Source organism: Microcaecilia unicolor, chromosome 1 (assembly GCF_901765095.1).
Source record: "Microcaecilia unicolor chromosome 1, aMicUni1.1, whole genome shotgun sequence".
Lineage (NCBI taxonomy): Eukaryota > Metazoa > Chordata > Amphibia > Gymnophiona > Siphonopidae > Microcaecilia > Microcaecilia unicolor.
The window spans coordinates 694164612-694190343 of record NC_044031.1 but is presented as its reverse complement, the minus strand read 5'-3'; the positions used below and the strand labels follow the sequence as shown (position 1 = coordinate 694190343).

Below are 25732 nucleotides of genomic sequence, written 5' to 3'. Positions count from 1 at the left end.
CTGTTTTTCTTTTGTGCATAGAAGTACTTAACTCCCCTATATTGTTATTACTACATTGGGGTTTTGTAGCCCCATGTAGGACCCTGAATGTTTTAGCATTAAATCTTAACTGCCAAATTCTTGATCATTCTTCAGGCTTTGCAATATCTTTTATATTATCCTTCCCAACATCCAGAAAAGGACAAACCTTGACAGTCCTTCTGCAACATTATTTACAAATTCTTAAAGGAACCAGACCAATCCCTGCAGCACCCTCTGATAATGCCCCTTTTCTCAGGTTGAAATCTACTGACAACTACCCTTTGTTACTTTCCACTTATTTTCTAACCCAGTCGGTTACTTTAAAGCCCATATTAAATGGTACTCACTTATTTAAAAGTCTCCTATAGTCACCCAGTCAAAGAAATTAATCAGATCGGATTTTACAGTTTAACCACAGCATCACTATCCCATAGCAACAGTCATTATTGTGCTTTATCACTAACGGGCAGGCAGATTGAACCTTGCTGTTTGCTACTGTTAGCTGTCTCTCGACAAAATAAAACACAGATCTGAATCACACAGAACCAGGTAAGCAGGGACAGGGCTGGGAAGTGTGATGGAGAAAGCATTCAGAAGTATGCCTGATGAAATTATTTCCAGTCCTTGCATGCGTGTGCATATATATCTCTATAACTGACTCTTTCTGACCCAAAGAATAAGAGAGAGTAGAGGGCATTTTGAAAGGTGCAAATGCCTAGCCATTATGTCAACAATGTTTGTATGCTGCAGCTATCGAACTGCTTCTTCCACAGAAACACATAGGGCTTAAATAAAAAAGTGTGTGTGTGTGGGGGGGGAGTTGGGTTATGCAACCCCCAACTCAACCTGGTCTATTTTCAAAAAATTCCACCTTCTCACCAGTTTATCTCCTTGCCAAATGTGGTCCTATTCTGTTGTTATTTTGCCTCCTTTGTATACTATTTCTTACTAGCATTCTGTTGTGTTTCTAGTATGGTTTTATTCTTTCTAGCCAATGTTCACAAGCTTCAGCTATACTGCATGTCTGTTTTAGAGAACAGACAAGAATACAAACAGAAAACCCAGACTTCCAAAAGGTTCTGAACACAAAACTGCCTCATTCCAGCAAGAACATGGTATTAAATCCTAACACCACCTCCTACTTACCTGGGAAAGTCTTCATCCTGCCATTCTTCCTTGAGCTCCACACCTTCCATCCTCAGCCTGGCCTCTGTAGTGGCCACTGATTCCTGGCGCTCCAGAGTTCCAGAAAACACTTCCTGGCTGAAAAGTAACAGGAGGAAGGAAGAGAAACAAATCAGCAATTTAACAGAACTCTATTTTGAATGTCTCGTGATGTAGTTTGTTTACAACTTAAATCCTTACCCACTTTATCATCACTTCCTCTGATAAATATATGTGTGCAGGAGAAACAAATCTCTCACTGACTGAGGGCTAAAGAAGTGTCAGTAAACGCTCATGTGCCAGCAATGACTACCAGAGTAGCCCTCATCACCTACTACTACTACTATTTAGCATTTCTATAGTGCTACAAGGCGTACGCAGCGCAGCACAAACATAGAAGAAAGACAGTCCATGCTCAAAGAGCTTACAATCTAATAGACAAAAAAAATAAATAAAGTAAGCAAATCAAATCAATTAATGTGAACGGGAAGGAAGAGAGGAGGGTAGGTGGAGGCGAGTGGTTACAAGTGGTTACGAGTCAAAAGCAATGTTAAAGAGGTGGGCTTTCAGTCTAGATTTAAAGGTGGCCAAGGATGGGGCAAGACGTAGGGGCTCAGGAAGTTTATTCCAGGCGTAGGGTGCAGCGAGACAGAAGGCGCGTAATCTGGAGTTGGCAGTAGTGGAGAAGGGAACAGATAAGAAGGATTTATCCATGGAGCGGAGTGCACGGGAAGGGGTGTAGGGAAGGACAAGTGTGGAGAGATACTGGGGAGCAGCAGAGTGAGTACATTTATAGGTCAGTAGAAGAAGTTTGAACAGTATGCGAAAACAGATAGAGAGTCAGTGAAGGGTCTTGAGGAGAGGGGTAGTATGAGTACAGCGACCCTGGCGGAAGACGAGACGGGCAGCAGAGTTTTGAACCGACTGGAGAGGGGAGAGGTGACTAAGTGGGAGGCCAGCAAGAAGCAGATTGCAGTAGTCTAAACGAGAGGTGACAAGGATGTGGATGAGGGTTTTGGTAGAGTGCTCAGAAAGAAAGGGGCGGATTTTACGGATGTTGTAAAGAAAGAAACGACAGGTCTTGGCAATCTGCTGGATATGAGCAGAGAAGGAGAGAGAAGAGTCAAAGATGACCCCAAGGTTTCGAGCTGAGGAGACAGGGAGAATGAGAGAGCCATCAACAGAAATAGAAAACGGGGGGAGCGGGGAGGTGGGTTTGGGGGGGAAAATGAGAAGCTCGGTTTTGGTCATATTTAATTTCAGGTGGCATTGAGACATCCAGACAACAATGTCAGACAAGCACGCTGAAACTTTGGTTTGGATGCAAGGTGAGATATCAGGGGTAGAAAGGTAGATTTGGGAGTCATCAGCAGAGAGATGGTAGGAAAAGCCATGGGATGAGATTAATGAACCAAGGGAAGAAGTGTAGATAGAAAAGAGGAGGGGACCAAGAACAAAACCCTGAGGTACGCCGACAGGCAGAGGGATAGAAGTAGAAGAGGATCCACCAGAGTGAACACTAAAGCTGCGGAGGGAGAGGTAGAAAGAGAACCAGGAAAGGACAGAGCCCTGGAATCCAAGACAAGCGCATCATCTCTCTACAGTACACAAGTGCATCTCAGCCCCATCAGTCCCAGGGAGGAGAACTCTCTCCAATATCTGACATATTGAAAAGTCTGGGGGGGGGGGGGGGGGGGGCGCAACATGAGCAAAGTTCTAATTGTGTTACACTGTATGAGCGCTCTGACCCATATGGTAACTCAGAGGTTCCTCCTGTCTCCAAAATTATAAAATTATTTATTCCCAATAGTGCATAAAGGACAATTTTTTTTTTAATGCTAAAGATGGTCTGAGGGTGACCTTTATCAGTATCTCCTTCCCAATCACCCACAAGCAATAACCTATAAGTGCATGGTAACTATCCCTCCACAAGATTCTCAACAGTAGCTATCGCATGTGCTGCTCTATTGCTCCTCTATGCTTATATCTCCCTTAGTATGGGAGGCATGTATGGATGGGTGGGAGGGGGTGCATGGGAGAATGTGTGTTTTCATCAGAGTACTGCTGTGAAGGAGTATGTAGAGTCTTTCAAAATATAACAAGCCTTGGACTTGGATTTTACTGTTCCCTGTTTACGCAAGAGCCCACCACTGGAGTTGGGCAGATTATTGGTTAACTGGCTATTTTAGCTGTTCATGCACATATCGGCACAACTATCTGAACTGTGAATGCTCGCTTGTTTTACCAAGACTGTTGAATAAAACTTAAGAAGAGAATGAGTCATAGAGCTGTTACTTGGTATCATTTAACCTTATACCTAATATTTCTTTACTATCATTCATGTCTATTTTCCACTACTAACAATGGAAGTTTAATAGCTAATATTATATTTCAAATGGTTACTTGTACGCTAGAGAGTCATCAAACTAGAAGAATGTGTTATGGAAACATGACCAAACGTGTCTTCCTAAAGAGAGGAGCTTTAATAAGATTTTTAAAATCCATAAATATTTTATTATTAAAAAGCATATCTGTAATGAAAAATACCTGCAGCTAAATAGCAACTGCTGATCCAGAATGGATTAAAAGCCAGAGAGAAAATGTCATCTCTTTTTCATTACATAATAGGGCCATGTTTACTAAAGCTTAATGTACCTTAAGTGCTGTATGGCCCATAGGAATAAAATGGGCTGCACAGCACTTAGCATGTAATAAACTTTAGAAAACATGCCCCTTAGTTAAGAGGTACAGGATGTCAAAGTTTTCCCCCCATTCTTGCATCTGTCTCATACTGAATGGTTTCTGATTTTAAAGAAAATGTTAATTAGAAAAAGGGAGACTGAGCACACAATTTTTAAATTACTTCTTCGTTTAGCTTTGTTCCAACACCCATCTTACTAATGTGAAAGAGTAGCTATACCCTAAACTTAACTGGTTGCATCACCTTTAGCCATAAACCATCTATAATTTGGAATCAGTCTTTCACATCACTTTTCAGGAATGTTAACCTGCTCTTCGTTGCCAAGCTGCTTTAATTCAGACACATTTTTAGGTTTTCATGCATAAACTGCTTGTTTCAAGTCCTGCATGGCATCTCTACGGTTTAAATTAGAAAATTAGGACTTTGACTAGGTCAGTCCAAAACTTTAAACTTTGTACTCAGTCATTCAGATGTAGACTTATGTTTTGGAACACTATCTTGCTACATAACCTAACCACACAACTAATCAGACAACACCCCTACAACCATGAACCTCAAAATGAACAAAATGAGAAATGAAAAAAGAAACAAGAAGTGAAACTGGACCTAGCTCACTCACACTGGAAGACACAACCCCCTCCCCACCCCCCCCCCCAAAGAGAACATATCTCATCTCTTCTTCCATCTATGCCTTTGAACTTGTAAACTGCTATTCCTATTAGCACACTGAACCCACCACTAGGAAGGCAAATGTGGGATACAAAGGCAATAAATAAATAATTGCGCTTCAGCTTAAGGTCACAGACAAATGATCCAACATTCTCCCTAAGAAATTTCTGATACAGTGCAGAATTCATAATTCCTTCAAAAATGGCAAGTTTTCCATGTCCTGAGATGGCAAGGCAACCCCACACTATCACCCTACCAGCATGTTTGATTGTTGGTATGATGCTCTTACCACGTAATGTATTTGAAGACATAACACGATCTGTGCTGTCCAAAGTATTCCACATTTTAACTCATCTGTCCATAGAACAATTATCCCAAAAGGCTGGAAATCAACCATGTGTCTTTTTGCAAATGTAAGATAAGCACTGATGTTACTCTTGGATAACAGTGGTTTCCGCCTTGCTACTTTCTCATGAATCCCATTTTTGTCTCGTCCTTTTCTTATTCTGGAGTCATGAACACTGACCTTAGCAGAGGATAGAAAGAAAGGCATACAGGTCTCCGCATGTTCTTCTGTGAACGTAAGAACATAATAGCCATACTGGATCAGACGAATAGTCCACCTAGCCCAGTACCTTGCTTCCAACTGTGGCCTATAGTAAGATTTGTGTTACAGATCCCAGACACAAGAAGTGGCTTTCTCCACATCTCTCTCAATAGCAGACTATGGACTTTTCAAAAGGAACTTGTCCAACCTTTTTAAAGATCCTGCACTGTCAATTTTTAAGCACATGGTGAGTGGAGGAGTAGCCTAGTGGTTAGTGCAGTGGACTTTGATCCTAGGGAACCGAGTTCGATTCCCACTGCAGCTCCTTGTGACTCTGGGCAAGTCACTTAACCCTATTACCCCTGGTACAAAATAAGTACCTGAATATATGTAAGCTGCTTTGAATGTAGTTGCAAAAATCTCAGAAAAGCGGTATATCAAGTCCCATTTCCCTTCAAGACTTGAAACGAATGGAAGTAGAAAAACCAAGATGTTACAAGAATTTGTCAGAAATGGAACCAGCTGCTATGTCTAGTCTGATGAAGAATCTACAAACTGTCATTCAAAGGAAAGACAAAGGTGGGCAGTGGTAGTACAGGATCGTACATCTTATGATATGGAAGTGTGATGTCAATTAAGTAAAGGAACCATGTTGAACTAGAAGAGAACCTACCTGTCTTTTACAGACAGAGATTTTTCATCTGACGAGGCATATGCCGATGGTTTTATCACACGACCTTCAATAGAAAAAAAGATGATATTTTTACTTGTGTTTTGAAATTAACCTCTGTAGCTGTTAATGTTGCAAAGGTGATCAGGAGACACTGGAATATTTTGACTATACTGCCTATTTTTTATAATTGAATCTTTGCTTTGCCTATAGCAGAGGGAGAAATTTAAAAGAGCTTTTATGACCCTCCATTTTGTCGACCAATAAGCAAGTTTAAAAGGTGTTTAGTGGGCATAAGAAGTGCAATACATGTGCAATGTGTGGCATGATGACTGAAATCGGAGTGTTTATAGACTCACAAACCAATAAAGAATAAGAGTTGTTTACGAATACTACCTGTTAGTCTGAGCATGTGGTGTACTGTATTGTATGCCCCTGCCAGAAGGTTTATGTGGGACAGACAATGCGATGCTTCTGTGTTTATTTGGTGGAGCACAAGAGTACAATTAACACCCGGAAGACAACATCTCCACTGGCAGTTCATTGTGTAGCTTTAAACCATACTTTTGATAGTGTGTGATATTACAGCAGATACAATCATTTTCTAGAGGAGGGATAGACGATGTGTTCTCTTACAACGAGAACAGTAGTGGATCTTTCAGCTTAATTCTTTAGCTCCATCTGGTTTAGATGCCAGAATTGAATGGTGCCAATTTTTCAAAAAGGCATTTTTTTTTAAAGCCGGGTCTGCTTGCTTGATGATTAGTGCATTAGTGTATTGGCGTCTGATGTCACCTTATATATACGCTTTTGGTTTGGACTGTGGCTGCCTTTTTGCTCCGATAAGATGTAACAGAGCTTCATTGAAGTAAATGTTTTATGGAGCTGTTTTGGCAAATATACTTGTCTCTATTTTTCCATTTATAGATCCACGACACAGCTATAACGAAATGCTGGCCATCATCTATCTCCACATCTTCTCTCCCATGCGCTCCTTCTAGAGGGCAACTGAAACTGAATTCTTCGGTTTCAGCAGAAACTGCATCTGTGGCCAAAACTTGCCCTTGATTTCAGTTGAGGCCAAAACTAAAACTGGCTGCTAGGGCCCAGCCCAGCACAGATTGAGCTCCCCCACCCCACCCCCTGGCCAACTGTACATCTCCTGGTTACTGAGTGGCTAGTTAGGGCAAGAGTGATTCCCAGTTGCTCCTGCCCATGTCCTCTCAGATCACAGCAGCCATTCTGGCAGTATAAAGGACATGGGGTAGGGAAGCAGAAGAGCTTGGGGGGGGGGGGGGGCGCAAAAGAGCTAGGGGATCTAGTACAAAGAAAAAGAGTGTCAATTCCAGACGAAAATGCACTGGCATTTTCAGCCAAAAGAAGGCGGAACACAAATTTCAGGACAATTTCGGTACCAAAGCCATAACCAAAATTCAGTCAGCCTCTAGGTCCTTCACCTATCTCCCAACCAATCTTCTCTCCCACTCTAAGCATTCTAGTAATTTCCTCTTTATAATTCTTCCCGAAATCAGTCCCCTCAGTCTCTCCTCTTCACCTTAGCCAGCAACTCCCCAGTCTGTCACTCATGTACACTGCCACTCTTGCCCAGCCTATACTCTTTCCATCTGCTGCTTCTTCCACCACTCTAGGTCACTCAGTGCGCCCTTCCCAAGACTAGTGCTCTGGGGCCATGTCCCTCCACCCCAGCCCTTCAGCATACTACTGCTTTAGGCTACTTAGAGGGAGCACCTGATATACAGTATTACTTTCATTAACTAACCAACTTACTGTAGCACAATTGCCTGATCTTTATTTCCAAGTATGGTCTAATTGGTGAATTAGGCAAACTGTAGGGCTGTATATCGATTAAAATTTTTAATCACATAAAAGGGTCCCCCCTCACATTTCCTCCTGAACAGTGAAAAATATACAGAGCAGATGTAAATTCTAAAAACTGATTTATTTCAATTAATAAACTGAAAATAAAATAATTTTTCTTTCCTTTGCTGCCTTGTGATTTTATTTTTCTAATCACTTGTTCCCTGCTTCTGGTTCTGCTTCCCTCTGTCTATGCTCTGAACTCTGTTTCCAGGGCATCCTATCCATTCATTATTTTTCTCTCTTCTTCACTTCCTGCCCTATATTCATCTTTCAAGTTCAACTTTCTTCCATTTTTATTCCTCCTGAAATCTGTCTAGTTTTCATCTATTCTCTTTTCTTCAACTCTCCTCCATGGGCCCCATTCTCCTCTCGTCTCTCTTCCCTTCCCCCTCCCTGAGCACCCTCTTCTCTTTCCTTTCCCTCCCCTCCACGAGCACCATCTCCTCCTTTCTTCCCTTCCCCTCCATGAGCACAATTTCCTCTCTTCTCCCCTCCCCCCATGGGCACCAGCTCTCCTTTCCTTTCCTCTCCCCTCCCTCTCTGGGCACAATCTTTTCTCTTCTTTCTTCCCTTTGCTCTCTTCCCCTCTCCAAGGGCACCATCTCCTTCCCTGCATGGGCACAATCTCTCTCTTGTTTGTTTATCCCATTCCCTATTTCAGATCATGTCATCTTTGCCGGGTCTGGCTGCATCTCCCCTCTCCTTTGCCTGCACTCTGGTATCTCGCACTCTCCTTCCCCCTACAAGCCACCCCCCAATCTCTCAGTTTTCTCCCGCAGGTCCCAGCGTCTTTCTCTGCTTCTCCTCTCCCCCTGCACTCAGGCATCTGACTCTCCTCAACCATCCCTACTTGCCTTTACTGTCGCTTGTCTCGAACCAGGAGCCCTTTCTCTATAGTGTCCTGTCAGAAGAGGCGGGAGCTACAGATGGAGGGCTCCCAGCTTGAAAGAAGCAGCGTGCGTCTAGTACTGCACTAATCTGAATGGTGCTGCAGACAGTAAAGGCAAGCTGGGAGGGAGAGGGAATACCAGAGCTGTGTGTGTACGGAAGGAGGAAGGGCAGCGGTAGCAGGAAAGAAGAAAGCTGGAAAAAAAAGGACAATGGGAGAGACACAGGTAGCGGGGCAAGGAGCAGGGAGTGTAATGCAATTAACGCGTTATAATTATTAATGTGAGTTACCATTTTAACATGTTAATCATGTTAAAAAAGCATTAACATCTACAGCCCTAGGAAAAAGTAATAAAGAGCAAACTGAACCAAAGATTTGAGGAATCATGGACAACTGAAAACACAGCTTCCACTCCAAGATGGCTACTGACTTTTGAGAGTTTATAAAGGAAAGGGAAAGGGACTTGATAAACTGCCTTTCTGTAGTTTTTGCAACTACATTCAAAGCGGTTTACATAGTATATACAGGTACTTATTTGTACCTGGGGCAATGGAGGGTTAAGTGACTTGCCCAGAGTTTCATGCAGCTGCAGTGGGAATCGAACCCAGTTCCCCAGGATCAAAGTCCGTTGCACTAACCACTAGGCTCCTCCTCCACTCCAAGCAACACTAGAAATAAAAATCAGTAGCATAGTAAATACTCTTTCTTCAAGAAAAGCCAGAAGCCTTCAAATTTCATAGGACTCGACTTTACATTAGTAAAGCCTGTTGGAAAGTGCTTCTAAACACGTTTGGTTCAGAAATTCCCTCCTACTAGTTCTCAACAAGTTACAAGCTGAGGGTCAGCAAAAATGTGACAAAGCTGAGTTTCTCAATTAACAGTGCTAATGACACTAAACATATATACTTGCCACTTTTTGAAGAAATTTACTCAAGGCAGTGTATAGTCAAACATAGGCAATAGACAATTACAGCAGGGAAAGGGAATGGGATTTCTGTGGTTACAAGAAAAGCAGTTTACATATTATATACAAGTACTTATTTTGTACCTGGAGCCATGGAGGGTTAAGTGACTCGGCTAGAGTCACAAGGAGCTGTAGTAGGAAACCCAGTTCCCCTGGTTCTCAACAGCACTAAACATTAGGTTAGACCTTCAAATAAACAGTATGGCAAGCTACATTACAATGCTAACACAATACGCAATAAAAGATTTTAACAGACAGCATAGGGTTTAAGCAAAGATGGAACATATAGAGTAATAGGAGTTAGAAAATAAGGAGGACTAATTTAAAGAAAGTTGTACATGAAGTGAGAAAGATGCTTGCTTATCCAATCCTATCCTAGCTGAAATAATGTTCATGTTATGTGCAGCAAGTGTTACTCCTTGTGTGTGTGACAAGCAAAGTTAGTTACTTCTTCCATTAAGGGCCTGGGTGAACGGTCAAGTTTTCACTTGCTTCCTGAAGTAAAGAGATAGCCTTGTGCTAAGCAGAGCCTTTCAGGGAGTGCATCCCAGAGTGTGAGGAGCTACTCGAGAAGGCTCATAGGCAGGTATCACACTGCGCAATGTCCTTTGGAGAGTGTGTGGTTAGGGATACTCCTTAGTTTTATAGAGAAAGATCCTTTTCCTTTAAGGGTCTTGAAGATCAGACCTGTATTATACTTGTAACTATGGAAGGAAAAAGAACAGGGGACAACAAAATCCTGTAGTATCCTACCAACTCAATCTGCAAAGCCTCAAACACTTTGGGGCTAATGTAATAAGTTGTGCATTAAATAACACAGTAAATTTCAGAGTACAGTGCCCTAAAGGGACATTTGGGGAGGAGGGGGAGGCATCCAACACAGGACGGCCCTCAAGAGACCCTCAATACAGTGGTACACCCCGACTGATACTCACCAGGTCCTGGGACGTGCCTAGTGGTGTCCTGCTCCTTTCACTATCATCTTGTAAAATGGCTGTGCCTGACCCCTAGTGACTTGTCCGGATGTATCGCTTGGGTCAGGTGCCACCATCTTATAAAGATGGTCATGCTGGAGGCAGGAGCATGGGGGCATCACTCCTGCCTCTCAACTCTAAAAAGGTTGGGCAGGAGGTTTGGGGAGTCCAGTGATTTACTGGGCCACCAGAAATATACACACTGAGCGGGGGGGGGGGGGGGGGAGATGATCATCTGGGATGAAGTGCTACATTTCACCTTATATGACCTATTTATTTCAGCCCCAAGCTACAGTAAAGATTAAAGTGCTACAAGTAAAAAAAAAAAAACACCACACCAAAGATTTAACACTTCTCCTTTTTCACATACAGGAAGCCTTTTACAATGTGGCTTTTACATGCCTACCACGCTACCCTTTAGCACAGTGTTTCTGCTGTTGATTTTCTTGTACTGGAAATAAGATTAGCTCAGAGAAATCAGTAATAAACTCATGCAACAGAGACTAGTTGAGCTTATTACATCAGCTCCTTTGGGGTTGATTAAACAAGAATGATACAAATCAACCTAAAATGGTCTTACCTAATCCCAGGTCAATTAAGGTGTGCTAAAAAAGCAGTCTGATTTGGAATGTCAAATGCAGCTGATAAGTTTAGGTGATATAAATAGGGATTCTATCCCTCCAACTAGTGGCAATGTTTTCTCTATGCTATGTATATAGAATCCTTAAACACTTAGGGGCCTATTACTAACACACGCTAACATTTGCGATTAATGAAGAATTTTACCGTATGGTATTAGGAAAGGGATAGTTAAGAAGACAGAAAATACTATAATACCTTTGTATCGCTCCATGGTGCGTCCGCACCTTGAGTATTGCATTCAGTTCTGGTTGCTATATCTCAAAAAAAAAAAAAAGATATAGCAGAATTAGAAAAAGTTCAAAGAAGAGTGACCAAAAGAAACGCCTCTCATATGAGGAAAGGCTAAAGAGGTTAGGGCTTTTCAACTTGGAAAAGAGACAGATGAGGGTAGATAAGTCTGAGGTCTACAAAATCCTGAGTGGTGTAAAACGAGTAGAAGTAAAATCGATTTTTTACTCGTTACAAAAGTACAAAGACCAGGGGACACTCGAGGAAGTTACATGGAAATACTTTTAAAACAAATAAGAGGAAATATTTTTTCACTCAACAAATAATTAAGCTCTGGAATTCTTTGCCGGAGGAGGTGGTAACAGCGGTCAGCGTATCTGGGTTTAAAAATGGTTTGGATGAGTTCCTGGAGGAAAAGTCCATAGTCTGCTATTGAGACAGACATGGGAAGCAACTGCTTGCCCTGGGATTTGTAGGATGGAGTGCTGCCACGATTTGTGTTTCTGCCAGGTACTTGTGTCCTGGCTTGGCCACTGTTTGGAAACAGGATACTAGGCTAGATGGACCATTGGTCTGACCCAGTATATGGCTACTCATGTTCTTATATAAGTTTTATGGGACATTCCCACTATTTTTACTTCAGGTCACGCGTTAGTGTTCTCATTACCAGTAACTCAGCAGGTACTGTGCACTAACAGGATCACGTACCGCCTCGTATTTAGGTGGTAAGTGGTTCCACATTAAGTTTTCATTAATCAGTTAGTGCGTGATAAGTGTAACGTGCTAGCTGGCTAATGCTTTCATGCCCACTCTCTGCCCATGACACAAATTCTGAAAAAATGCAGTAACACGTGGAAACAGGTAAACTGCCACAAAACCCCTTAATGTGGTTCCACGGTATCCTATGTGCATTAAAGGCTTAACACCCTTTAGTAAAAGGGTACCTTGATCAGTTAGTACTGAAGGAGTGGAACGCCGGTACTACCTGAATGCTACTGAGCAACAGGACAACCTCATGTTTTGTGCCTACTGATGGACTTTTACTTATGCACTCTACCTCTGCTTTTGGCTATTTGGCCACACCTTATTACTGCACTGGACATTTGTGCCTTATCCAGTTTTACTGTTTACTAACAAGACAAGTTTGCTGTTTACTAATGTACAGACAGAATGCAGGGCTATTAGATATATAGCTTGTAACAGTAGTTTGCAAGGCCTATACAAGACCAGCTTGCACGTAGCAACGCCATCTGAATAGGCGACCTTGGAGGGTGCTGACACCCCCCTGCATTCCTGAGCCGCACCTTATCTCCTGTGCTAGAAAGGAGCATTGTGTGTGTACAGAATAAGCTGCTAAGTTTCGTTTTTCTTGCCAGTATCATTTCAGTGTTATGACGTGTGTACGTACTGGGACTACAATTTTGTACTGTAAGAACTACAAATGTTTACTGCGCATGACAAGTATGACGTGTAAGGGGCCAAATGCGCAGGCCCAGTAGGGAAGTATAAATGTAAGCGTCAGATGATTTATGACACACAGTGTCCCGAGGCTACTCGGTGCTGTTCACTTGCTAGCAATAAAGTTGCCTTGTTTGGAACCAAAATTTGCCTTTCATCTCCTGATTTCCCACCTGTTTCATTGGCGACCCAGATGGGACAGAAGTAGAAAGGGGAATCGGATTATATTCTTCCCCTCCCCCACTGCAGTCGGATCGGGTCATCGATTCCCACCCGAGGAGGTGGTGAGTGGCCACCGCTGATTTCAGCGTCCATCTCCCGGAGGAGGGCCGATCCACTCCGCCTGACTGTAGAGGGGGCTGTGTGGTTCCGACAAGGCACCTTTTTCCATTTCAGGGAGAAGCGCACGACGGCGCGGCCTGCGACCCCGGCGGACAGGCGAGTATACTCTACGTAGTGACCGGCCCAGTAAGGACCGAAGAAGAGGCGTGATCACCCTCTTTTAGCCAGTGACTAATACGGACTATTGGTATCCGACTAGGTCCCGAAACTCACTAGGCTCCGGCGACGAAACCGAGCGGCGAACGAACGGGGGGGTTTCTTGTGGCGTATGAAAGTGTGTGAGTGGGCTTGCAGTTCCAGGCCGGGCGACCGCGTCCTGGTCAGGCCGAGTGTTGACCCTTCTGTGTCTGGTGGAACGAGACCCCTTACTCCTCCACCTCCCCTTTCCCCCTTTGTCCGTCACCTGTCCTTTGGCACTCAGGTTAGGATGGGCGGGGGTGGGTCTTCACCGTTAGATTTAATGACGGAACACTTTAGCGAAGTGTTCGACCTAGATAAATGTAGCAGGGCCGGGATGATACAGAGATGTCAATTTATGTGGCCAGGGCTAGGAATTGCTGGATGGCCCCCGGAAGGGTCATTCGAGTATGAAAAAGTGGCGGCGGTCATGAATATTGTTATAATTGAGGGAAACCCCGGCTGTCCCGAGGACATTCCATACATAGAAGCGTGGTTGGATGTAGTCCGGGATCCGCCGGCTTGGGCCCAACGGAAGGTAGAAAAGGCCGCCCTTATGTTGGTAAAGCAGAGAAAAGGCCGGAAAACCAAACTTAGAACCCTGCCGACCCATGCCTTCGCTCTCCAAAGCTCGGCAACCGCTGCCGTCCCGAAGGCCGCAGGGACCGCCCCCATACGGCCTACCGCCCCTAGCACTGAAGCCACTGAGACCACGCCCCCTGCTACCAGAGTCAAGGCAGGAACTACGCCCAGTACTACCAACACACTTTCTAGGAAAAAACCCCCGAAGAAAACCGCAGGGAAAGTTCAGGGTTCGGCCGAGAAGAAGCCTCCAAAAGCCCCGATACTTGCTACGGCGGAGGCATACGAAGACGACATTGCGCCGCCGCCCTATGCTCCTATGTACCCTGACCTTACGGGCCTAGCAGAAGGCCCCGCTGGCGCCGAGACTTCCGGGTCAGAGTCGGATGCCGGGGAGACGTCCCGCCCAGCCTCACCTGAGTCACCTGGCCTCGCAACCACACGGAAGAGTACACGGGTTGTGAAGAACATTACTCGGTTCCCCCAATCGAGTCCGCAACAGGCCCTTCCGTCCAGCCGAAAAGGGGGAACCTCTCACTTATTCCCAGTCCGACAGTCCACCACCTATACCCCTAACCCGGCAGAGGGGGGGGGGCCAGCCCATCGAATCAACAGTCTATAGTCACGTTCCCTTCTCAAGTGCCGATTTGTATAACTGGAAATTCCATGGGCCGTCCTACGACCAGAAACCCGAGCAGCTGATAGAGCTGGTGGAAGGCATTATATACAGCTACAATCCAACTTGGGCCGACCTTAGGCAGTTGAGCGCCCACATCCTGACCTCTGAAGAACGCCGCCTTTTACAACAAAATATGGAGCAAGCCATCCGGGATGCGAATCCGGCCCATGCCAATTTACAGAACCTACTAGAAACGGAGGCACCCATCGCTGCCCCCACGTGGGATTACCGAACCGCCGAAGGCCAAACCTTTATCCGCCGATACCAACAGGCGTACCTGGCCGCCTTAAAGAAGGGGAAGCAGAAGGTTACCAACATGGGAAAAATCCACAGTGTAGTCCAACAAAAGGACGAGAGTCCAGGGGACTTCCTTGAACGACTTATGGAAGCATTTAGGAGGCACAGCCCGATAAATCCCGAGGACCCTAAGAATCTCCCAACCGTGGTTATGAGTTTTGTTAGCCAGTCAGCACCGGATATACGAAGAAAGCTACAGAGAACGGAGGGGTTCGAAGGGATGAGCCTAAGCCAACTGAAAGCTATAGCTGATCGCGTGTTCGGATATCGCGACCAGGAGGAGAAGGTGGAGGCCCGGAAGGAATCGACCAGACGGATGCGGGAGAAGGCAGATGTATTGGCTACGGTGTTGGAAGAACGAATGAGGTCTAGACCAAAGGGGAGGGGCAGGAGAACAAGAGGAACGCGGTCCCCCATAGGGCGTAACCAGTGTGCAAATTGCCGACAAGAAGGACACTGGTGGGCTGATTGTCCAGAGGAGATGCGGGACAACCCGAGAGAAGAGGAATCATGGGACCGGCAGAGAGAGGAGGAGACCGGAGACCGCACGGGGGCCCCTAGGCGAGGCCGGGGAAGGGGCCGAAGAGAGAGAGGACGGGATGACCGGAGGGAATGGCAGATGGCTGTGGACGCTACCCGAGACAGCACAGCATGAAGAAACCGGGAGGGCAGAGTCCCCACTGACCCTCTGGTGGAAATTCGGGTGGGGACAGAATCTATGAAGGCCCTACTAGACACGGGGGCCCAGCGATCTGTTATCACCACTGCCATAGCCCCAGCCACGAAAGAAACTATACCAATTGTGGGAGCCTCCGGGAAATCCCTTGCGGCCCCCCTCCTCAAAGAGCGCCAAGTCCAGATCGGAGGGACGATGGTGTCCCATCAGTTCATACACATCCCTGGATGCCCGGTCCCCTTGATTGGTCGAGACCTACTCTGTAAGCTCCAGGCCACCTTGAAGTTCAAGACTACGGGTGAAGTGGAAGCTCGCTTTGAAGATCGGCCAGTGACACTTATCTGTCCAGTAAGAGAAGAATGGAGACTACACGTTCCCCCAACTGTAGGACCCGGCGACTGCCGTTACGACCAGAACACCCCTTTCGCCCAGCAGAGGCGAGCCATAATGGATGAAGTGCCTGATGTATGGGCAGAATTGAACCCCGGCGGACTGGCCGTTAACGCTATCCCCATCTGGATTGAGCTCAAACCAAATGCTCAAGTTGTCAACCAAGGACAATACCACATCCCCTATGCAGCCCGGCATAGTATGCATACACATCTACAGAAACTCCTTCAACAGGGAGTCCTTAAACCAATCAGATCCGCATGGAACACCCCATTGTTGCCCGTTAAGAAACCAGGAACATCCGAGTACAGACCCGTCCAGGACCTGAGGAAAGTCAACAACCAGGTAGCCGACATAGTTGCCCTCGTACCAAATCCATACTCCATCCTAGCCCAAGTGCCATCTCAGACCAAGTGGTACAGTGTCATTGATTTGAAGGACGCCTTCTTTTCCATCCCTCTTGCTGTCGACAGCCAGAAGTTGTTTGCCTTCACGTGGGAAGACTTGCAGACGGGAACCAAGCAGCAATATACATGGACCCGTCTTCCCCAGGGGTTCAAGAACTCGCCTACCCTCTTCGGCGACCAACTCGCCCAGGACCTGAAGACGTATCAGGACGAGTATGGGCCGGTCGTCCAATACGTGGATGACCTGTTGGTGGCCCGTGAAACGTACACCGAATGTGCTGAAGCTACACTCTACCTCTTGAAGACCCTGGAAGCCCAGGGGTACCGGGCCAGTCGCAAGAAGGCGCAGATATGCGAGATCGAAGTCGAGTATCTGGGGTTTCGCCTCCGAGAAGGAACCCGAAGGCTCGGTATCCCCCGAACCCAAGCCATCCGCAACCAACCCACTCCTGCAAATAAGAAGGAACTACGGGCACTCCTCGGAGCCGCTGGATATTGCCGCATTTGGATTATCAATTTTGCCATCCTGACCCACAGTTTGTACGCCAAACTGAAAGGACCTGAACTCGAGGGCCAAAATCTCCAGTGGGAGAAACACGAACTGAAAGCCCTTCAGGACCTCAAGGAGGCCCTTGTGGCCCCACCAGCGCTCGGACTGCCAGATGTGACTAAGCCGTTCTACTTGTTCATCGACGAAAAGAAGGGATTGGCACTTGGAGTCCTTACCCAACTGGTCGGTACCTGGCAACGCCCTGTAGCATACCTCTCCAAGAGCATGGACAACGTGGCACGAGGATGGCCGGGCTACCTACGAAGCATTGCGGCTGCTTGTCTCCTGATACACGAGGCCAATAAACTCACGTTCGGCCAAACACTTTTTGTGACCACACCCCACACCATCCGCGGCCTACTCGAGAGCCACGGACCCAGATGGATGACCAACTCCCGATTGGTCAAATACCAAGCCCTCCTGTGCGAAAATCCGGAGGTGCGGATCCTGGACACGACCAACCTCAATCCTGCCACCCTCCTTCCGGCCCCTGAACCACCACTCCACGACTGTGAAGAGGTAATGGCCACTGTGCACTCGAGCAGACCTGACCTGAAGGATCAACCCTGGCAAGGGGGTATCACCCTTTTTACCGATGGAAGCAGCCAGGTGATAGAGGGAATTCGAAGAGCTGGCTATGCGGTGGTATCTGAGGACCATGTGATCGAGGCTATGGCTCTGACACCCGGAACATCAGCCCAGAAAGCGGAGCTAATCGCCCTCACCAGAGCCCTCCTGTGGGCTGAAGGAAAAGTTGTTAACATTTACACCGACTCCAAATACGCTTTCCTCACCCTCCAGGTGCACGGAGCCTTGTACAAGGAGAGGGGATTTTTGACAGCAGAAGGGAAAGGACTTGCAAATGCCGCTGAGATCTGCCAATTACTCGAATCGGTATGGAAGCCGAAGAAGGTGGCTGTGATGCACTGCAGGGCCCACACGGGAAGAACGGACCCTATCGCCCGGGGAAATCAGCGGGCAGACGACGCTGCAAAAAGGGCAAGTCAGCTCCCCTACTCCTCTCACCCTCCTGACCCCGTACTCGTCGTCCAGCTCCCTACGGAGACCCCTATTTACACCCCCCAAGAAACGGAATGGGCCCAACAAGAGGGTCTACAGTCACGCAATGGCTGGTGGATACTACAGGATGGGCGCATATGGATACCCGAAGCCTTGGCCTGGACGGTGGCCAAGGAGGCTCACGACCGCACCCACCTGGGAAGGGACGCCCTGGGGCGCTTACTTGAGAAGACCTACTACATCAACAAACTATCCCTGTGGACCAAAAACGCTTCCAGCCGATGCGCGACTTGTGCCCAGAACAACCCTCGAACGGGGCCCGGCCCTATGCCAGGACATGTTCTCCGAGGCACCAGCCCTTTCCACGTGTGCCAGATTGACTTCACACACATGCCCCCGGCGCGCGGCTACAAAGCTATCCTCGTCGCCGTGTGTACCTACACCGGATGGATTGAAGCCCAGCCTACTAGAACGGAAATGGCTAAAGAAGTTACCTCCCTACTGCTTCATCAAATCCTACCCAGATACGGCCTCCCCAAGCAAATAAACTCTGACAACGGCCCCGCCTTCGCTAGTGAAGTAACACAACAACTCAGTACAAGGCTGGGTCTCGACTGGAAGTTGCATTGTGCCTGGAGACCCCAAAGCAGTGGAGTAGTGGAGAGGGCTAACCGATCCCTGAAGAACCAGCTAGCCAAGCTATGCCAAGAAGCAAAAGCCAAATGGCCCGACCTGCTTCCACTGGCCTTGCTGCATCTTAGGTGTACCCCCAAGGCTACCGGCCTTACTCCCTACGAGATGATGTATGCTAGGCCACCACCACTACCCTCCTTTCCCGACTCCTTGCAGATACAGGGTGAGAGTTCCTTAGTGAAACAGATGAGAGCCTTACACCAGGTAGTGCAAGACATCCAGCAGTACACTGAAAGAGTAGCTCCCTTGGTCCTCACCAATCCTACGCACAGGTTCAGGGTGGGAGACGAGGTCTGGGTAAAAGAGTGGGATGAATCTGACTGCCTAAAGCCAAAATGGAAGGGGCCCTCCCTTGTTCTCCTAACGACCTCCACCGCTGTTAAAATTGCAGGAAGCCCAGTGTGGATACATTGGACCCGATTGAAGCCTGCTGCTCCCACTAGCAGCTCCCTGAAGCGTTGGACTGCGCACCAACATCCTGACGCTCCATTACGGCTGACTCTAAGAAAGACGTGACCACCAGATTCATGCCTGCCCAGCAACAGGAACTCAGTTTCTGGACCCACTGCGTTTTTGGCTCTCTCTTTATCGCAGCCATAATCGTGGGCCTTATCATCTTCTTGCTGCAAAGGCTCGGATACCTTCCACCGCATATATGATGCTGAGCCTACTACTCCTCCTTTGCTCAGTCCCGAGCTATTACCCCTTGAGCCAGAACTGTACTGAATGTTTGCGCCTCGTGCGCCACCGTATAGAGGGAGGATATCACCTAGTCACTACCCTCATTCACCAGACGCAGCCCCCGGAAGGCGATTGCCAGTTTCTCCCGACTTGTGCCCTCATCACTCCGAATGGCCTCCAACAGTTCCACAGATGCCTCCAAGGAAATCTCACTATCTGCCACAGCCCTACCAAACCAAGATACTACAATGTCACCCTCAGCGTAGGACTCCCTGCGTATGTGGCCGGACCTCCGGGAGTCGAGGGAGATGGCATTCTGTATTACATTAATTCTACTCGTATCCTTGTCGGTGGCATCCAAACTGTAGCAACCCTCACCTTCGACGTCTGTGCCGCCATGGACAAGCACCCTTGGTCTCGCAAGTGTGGTAGCCAGAGTTGGCGAGAGGCATACGTTAAGGACCACAAGTATGTCTGCCCCTTCAGTCCAGACATGAGATGCTGCTCCCCGTGGGTGTGGCTCCCATGCGCCGGCGACACTCGAGCCTCGGGCTGGGACCGAGTATGTGCTTATACGGGAGGAGGATATGCCGGATGCGCCGGCCTGGGCGAATTTCGTCGAGGTTCTGGTAACTATGTGTCCCTAGACTGGCCCATCCGAGGACACGACATGCCCTGGAGAGGAACGTGGGGCCTCGGCATTGACGGCGGAGGAATGGATCCGTTGACATATATTACCATATATCAGAGTCTCGAAACGAAGCCTCCTACGCACTACCAGACTACTGTTGTCGGCTACCAAGACGTATTTGATGAAATTGCTCGTGCTGAGCAGACCGAAACTAAATTCCCCATTTCCCCAGAAGCCCGAAATATGTTCCTCAATTTGGCTGAAAACATCGCCCTCTCCCTCGGAATTGCCAACTGTTTCGTCTGTGGAGGCACCGACATGGGTGAACAATGGCCCTGGGAAGCGAGAGAGATTCGACAACACACATGGGATGCACTCAACACCACTAACATTACCTTTCCCCAACGGCCGAAGCCATACGAATGGGCCCTGAGAACAAATATCATAGGTACCCTCTGCGCTAGTCGAGCGCCATCGAAGCGTTACTCTGTACCAGTGGGAGACTCTGCTTGTACGGGGGTTCTTCAGTATAATGGCAGCCGGACGACCTGGTGGCAAACGGACAACCTGCCCGCCCCGGAGCCTATCTGGACAGAACCCACCTTGAACACGACATGGACATACGGAGGGAACGCCTCCCTCAAGTGGGTAGCCCCGGCGGGCTACTACTATATCTGCGGACGCCGGGCCTATGAACAACTCCCGACCCGCTGGTACGGTACCTGCCTCTTGGGCACGGTCCGACCTAGTTTTTTCCTTCTGCCCATACAAGTCGGCGAAACTTTGGGAATCCCCCTATACGTGGAAAAGGGGCCTGATAACCCTACCCGACGAAAACGGTCTTTCCCAATCATCAAGCCCAAAGTACAGATTGGAGACTGGAAGGACAACGAGTGGCCGCCTGAACGTATCATTCACTACTATGGACCGGCCACATGGGCTGAAGATGGTACATACGGGTACCGCACCCCTATCTACATGCTGAATCGCATTATTCGCCTACAGGCCGTACTCGAAATCCTCACTAACGATTCTGCCCTGGCCCTCAATATCCTAGCTCGACAGAACACTAAGCTCATTACCGCCGTCTACCAAAATCGCTTGGCTCTTGACTACCTCTTAGCCCAGGAGGGCGGGGTGTGTGGCAAGTTTAACCTCAGTAATTGCTGCTTACAGATTGATGACCAGAGCCATGTCATCAGGGAGATAACTGACCGGATGGTCAAACTAGCCCACGTCCCCGTCCAGACCTGGAACAGTGCCTGGGATTGGACTTCCTCCCTCACCAGCTGGCTCCCAACCTCCGGGAGCCTGCAAGGCCTCCTCGTCATGGGTGGCCTGTTCTTGCTGTCTTGCCTAATAATACCTTTGTCTCTCCCCTTAGTTTTCAGGTGTCTCCGCTCCACCATGGAAAGCATCGCTGACCGCCGTGCTGCTGCCCAACTTATGGCTCTCCAGATGTACTCCCCCATTCCCCAGTCTGATGAAGCTGACGATGAAGCACCTTGTGGCTGATATGCACTTTGAACCCCCTGAGTCACTCAATGGGCCATCACCCTTGTGCCAGCAAAAGACCGGCTACAAAGGGGGGGGGGCTTCCACTAGGGGCCCTCCGTCTCAACCCCGGCGAAGCAACCAACGGCTGCGCAAGGGCTTAGGGCTCGCTTGTTGCCTCCCTCGCTAACTATCCTTGTCCTTTCTTTCCTTTTCAGGGTTCATGGAGGTGATACTCTCCACCAGAATGGATGTTCAAGTATCAAAAGGGGGGAATGAAGGAGTGGAACGCCGGTACTACCTGAATGCTACTGAGCAACAGGACAACCTCATGTTTTGTGCCTACTGATGGACTTTTACTTATGCACTCTACCTCTGCTTTTGGCTATTTGGCCACACCTTATTACTGCACTGGACATTTGTGCCTTATCCAGTTTTACTGTTTACTAACAAGACAAGTTTGCTGTTTACTAATGTACAGACAGAATGCAGGGCTATTAGATATATAGCTTGTAACAGTAGTTTGCAAGGCCTATACAAGACCAGCTTGCACGTAGCAACGCCATCTGAATAGGCGACCTTGGAGGGTGCTGACACCCCCCTGCATTCCTGAGCCGCACCTTATCTCCTGTGCTAGAAAGGAGCATTGTGTGTGTACAGAATAAGCTGCTAAGTTTCGTTTTTCTTGCCAGTATCATTTCAGTGTTATGACGTGTGTACGTACTGGGACTACAATTTTGTACTGTAAGAACTACAAATGTTTACTGCGCATGACAAGTATGACGTGTAAGGGCCAAATGCGCAGGCCCAGTAGGGAAGTATAAATGTAAGCGTCAGATGATTTATGACACACAGTGTCCCGAGGCTACTCGGTGCTGTTCACTTGCTAGCAATAAAGTTGCCTTGTTTGGAACCAAAATTTGCCTTTCGTCTCCTGATTTCCCACCTGTTTCAGTACCAATTGATTAGTCCCCAATCTTCTCTTTAGCACCTTTTTGTTTTGTAATAGTTTCCTGTATTTCTTCAAGCAATTTAGACTAATTACATTGCAGTATTGACAATGTAAACTAAAAAATAACCCTGCCTGGTTGCAAGTTTATGGATTCCATTATACGAACTGATGCCTTCACACACTGATGCCTTCACACACAAGTTTTGCCCATTTTTACGGATATAAATCTAAGATCATAGAGGCCATTGAATTTTGCAGAATTGGACCATACCACCCAAGGGCAGTGAACACCTTTTTTTGGTGGTGGTGGTGTACGGGGGGACACACATGCAAACTAATCTCTGCTCCCATTCTCCATTTCTAGTTGCTAATGCTGTGTGGGTAAAATGTTGGTGGGGACATGGCCCCTGTGGCCCATGGAAATATCTGTTTGATTAAGACAGGGGCATCCAAGTTTTCTCAAGTGGTCTATATGATCAGATGTTCATATGCCTGTGGGCCATACAAATTTATGGCATTATAACACGATTCGTACTCAAAAATTCAAAAACCTCTCCTGAAATAACCTCATATCCACATAAGTCCTCAAGTCTTCAGAAATCCCATATGCTAGCTAATTAGGGTAGCAAACCATATGATGGGCTCCCCTGAACTAAAAGAATCCTGTGTATGTGCAGCCAATGCTAACTGATCTTCTCCAAAGCCTCTGATAGAAACAACTCTTGCCTCCTTCCTGAAGTACATACTGCCTAATGCAAGACCTTATATGGTGTTTAGCCCTGCCCAGTGCATCCCAGAATGCACCGGGCAGGGGCAGGCCACTATCATTTTGAAAGCGGCGGGGCCAGAGGCAGGCGATGTTGCTCTTGCCTAACCTTTTTAAAGTACTGGGAAGGAGTTCAATAGACCACCAGGGTCATTTGCCAGGGTACTGTCCGCTGGACCACAAATGGAAAGTTTTGGCAGGGGCGTCAAGAGGCGGTCCACTGGACCACCAGGATTTTGTGTGCAAGCTGTTAAATGCATTCGACAGCTTCAAGTCGCAAACAGCGACCGATGCGTGAAGTGGGATCCATGCATCTCATTTGCACGCAATTCCCTTTGTGCACTGGTTGCTGTTTGCGAATCAGTAAATTTTACCAATACTACCGTATTTTACTGCTGCCTTTGTGCATCTGGCCCTAAACCTCTCTCCAGTGTGTTCCAGAGTGTGGGGGCTACTCAAGAGAAGGTTCTTTGACAGGTGTTGCATGATTTCTTTTGGACAGGGTATACGGTCAGGGATACTCCCTGAACAGGATCTACACATACCTCCATGTCACTAAATTCTCCAAGAACTCTGGTCCCATTTCCTTTAAGCGCCTTGAAAATCAGATCAGACATGTTTTTGAATTTAGCCCTGTATTTTACTGCTAGAAAGTAAAGCTCTTGCAGAAATGATGTGATATTATATCGCTTACAAGCTGTGGCATTCAGAATCAATTGGAAGAGGTGCAAGCTCTTCGTAGTCACAGCAATAACGCAGAGTGACCAACAGCAATCCAGCCTTGATGTTACCATGGTGTGTAACCATTGTGACAACTCACTTTTTCAATGTATAAAGATAGCATAGTTGTCTCAGGTGATAGAGGCAATATTTGAAGGTTACTTGAATTTGAGGAATCAAATCAAGTGTTCACAGGTCTGGAACCTTGGGGTACCACTGGACTGATTTAATGATTTAAGCATGAATCTGTAGCTTTCAAAAGGGGTTTTGATGTTAGGTATGTGACCATTTGTGTTAGAGTTTTTGTGGGTCCCAGTTTTACTTTGGTTTTAACCCATTCCTGAATTGCTGGTAGACAGGCAGTCAGTTTATTCAGGAGGTGTAGGTTAAGCCTAGTTCAACAGGTATAAGTGGCTGCACGTCATCCACATGGATACACTCTTCTACAACAACAAAATCAGCTCTAATGGCTTAAGGTAGATATTAAACAACAACAAAAAAAGGCAACAGTATTGATCCCTAGGGTGCCCTGCAGGTCTGTGCCTACAGTGTCCATGAGGTGCTGCTGAACAGTATGGTATGGACTATTACCAATAGATAAGACCTGAACTAGGCAAGTATTGTGCCACAGATACCCATTACTCATAATGTAAGCCACATTGAGCCTGCAATGAGGTGGGAAAAAGTGGGATACAAATGCAGCAAATAAATAAATAAAATATTGCCAATCATGTTAGCATAATATTGTGGTCCACAATGTAAAAAGCTGATGAGAAATATAGCAGTACTAGCACCAAGTTGGATCCTATATCTTTGGATCTCATCAGATCATTTAGCAGAGACAGGATTGTTCCATTCCATTTCCCAAATCTGAATCGAGACTGATACAGACCCATCTAGTTTCTTTCTTCTAGTCTGTCACCAAGTTGAATGCAGACAATAAAATACTGGTTGGTAATTTTCCAGCATGCCCTAGGCTTTTTTTTTTTTTTAAAGCAGAGGGAACACTACTACTCTTTTTAAATGCTGTTTATAGCTGTCCATTAGGAAGTGAGAAGTTCATGATTTTTGTGGCCCTTTACATAAAGGTCCCTGCTCACCTGTTCTAATAGGCAGGTGAAGGAGCAGGTGGTCAGTCAAAGGCCTCTCAGGATTGTATCAACCCTCCACATATCAGGTTGAGTCCCATAAGTCTGTGCATGGAGAGGACAAGTTTTTGCATGTCTTGCTAACTGATAGGAGACTGTGCAAGACTGCCTGTAGATCCTGGTGAAGTCAATTTTGTTGGTAACACTATTCAGGGCAGGTTGGTTGGGGGGAGGGGAATTTAAGACATCTCCTTTCCAGTTTCCACCCTCTGTACTTAAGGGTCTAAAGTTCTGAAGAAAACCCAAGTTGAGCATGTGAGTGGAGTCTAGGATTTTTTTTTCTTAAGTGAAGTTTGCAATCCAAATATTGATCTGCTCCAATGCTGTTATAGTATTTAGTGAATTCAGCCACACACAAAAAATTGTGCACAAAGCCTCGTAAACTTTATTACACTGGTCCACTCTGCCAACAGATTCTGAACTCAAGATTACAATACTGCAAAGGAAAAAAAATTCTACTTGGTCTCCAGCCAAGGGCTGTGACTGCAAGCACTGGACTAAATTAAGTTGGTAGGCAATAGAAATATAAAGTTAAAACATCCCCCAGGCAGTTAAGAACGGTGGAGTAACCTAATAGAGCAGTGGGTTGAAAACCGTCTTGGTGAAAATCACTCAACCCTCCATTTCCTCAGGTACAAACATGAACTATAAGTCCTTTGAGAGGCAGGAAAATACCACTATACCTGAATATAATTTCTAGAAAGGAATCGGACAAACCA

General features: G+C 46.8%; 1 protein-coding gene across 4 annotated transcripts in view; it reads right to left on the bottom strand.

The window, feature by feature from the left end:
- BNIP2 (BCL2 interacting protein 2) overlaps nucleotides 1–25732 on the bottom strand; it is a 151406-nt gene that overhangs the window by 124318 nt on the left and 1356 nt on the right. For 3 of the 4 annotated variants that reach the window (XM_030188452.1, XM_030188453.1, XM_030188455.1), the window contains exon 2: nucleotides 1168–1284. In XM_030188452.1, coding sequence (XP_030044312.1) covers nucleotides 1168–1284 — 117 coding nt within the window. Of the gene's footprint in view, nucleotides 1–1167; nucleotides 1285–5775; nucleotides 5840–25732 lie in introns of all 4 variants that reach the window. The other variant, XM_030188456.1, reaches the window with a different exon arrangement.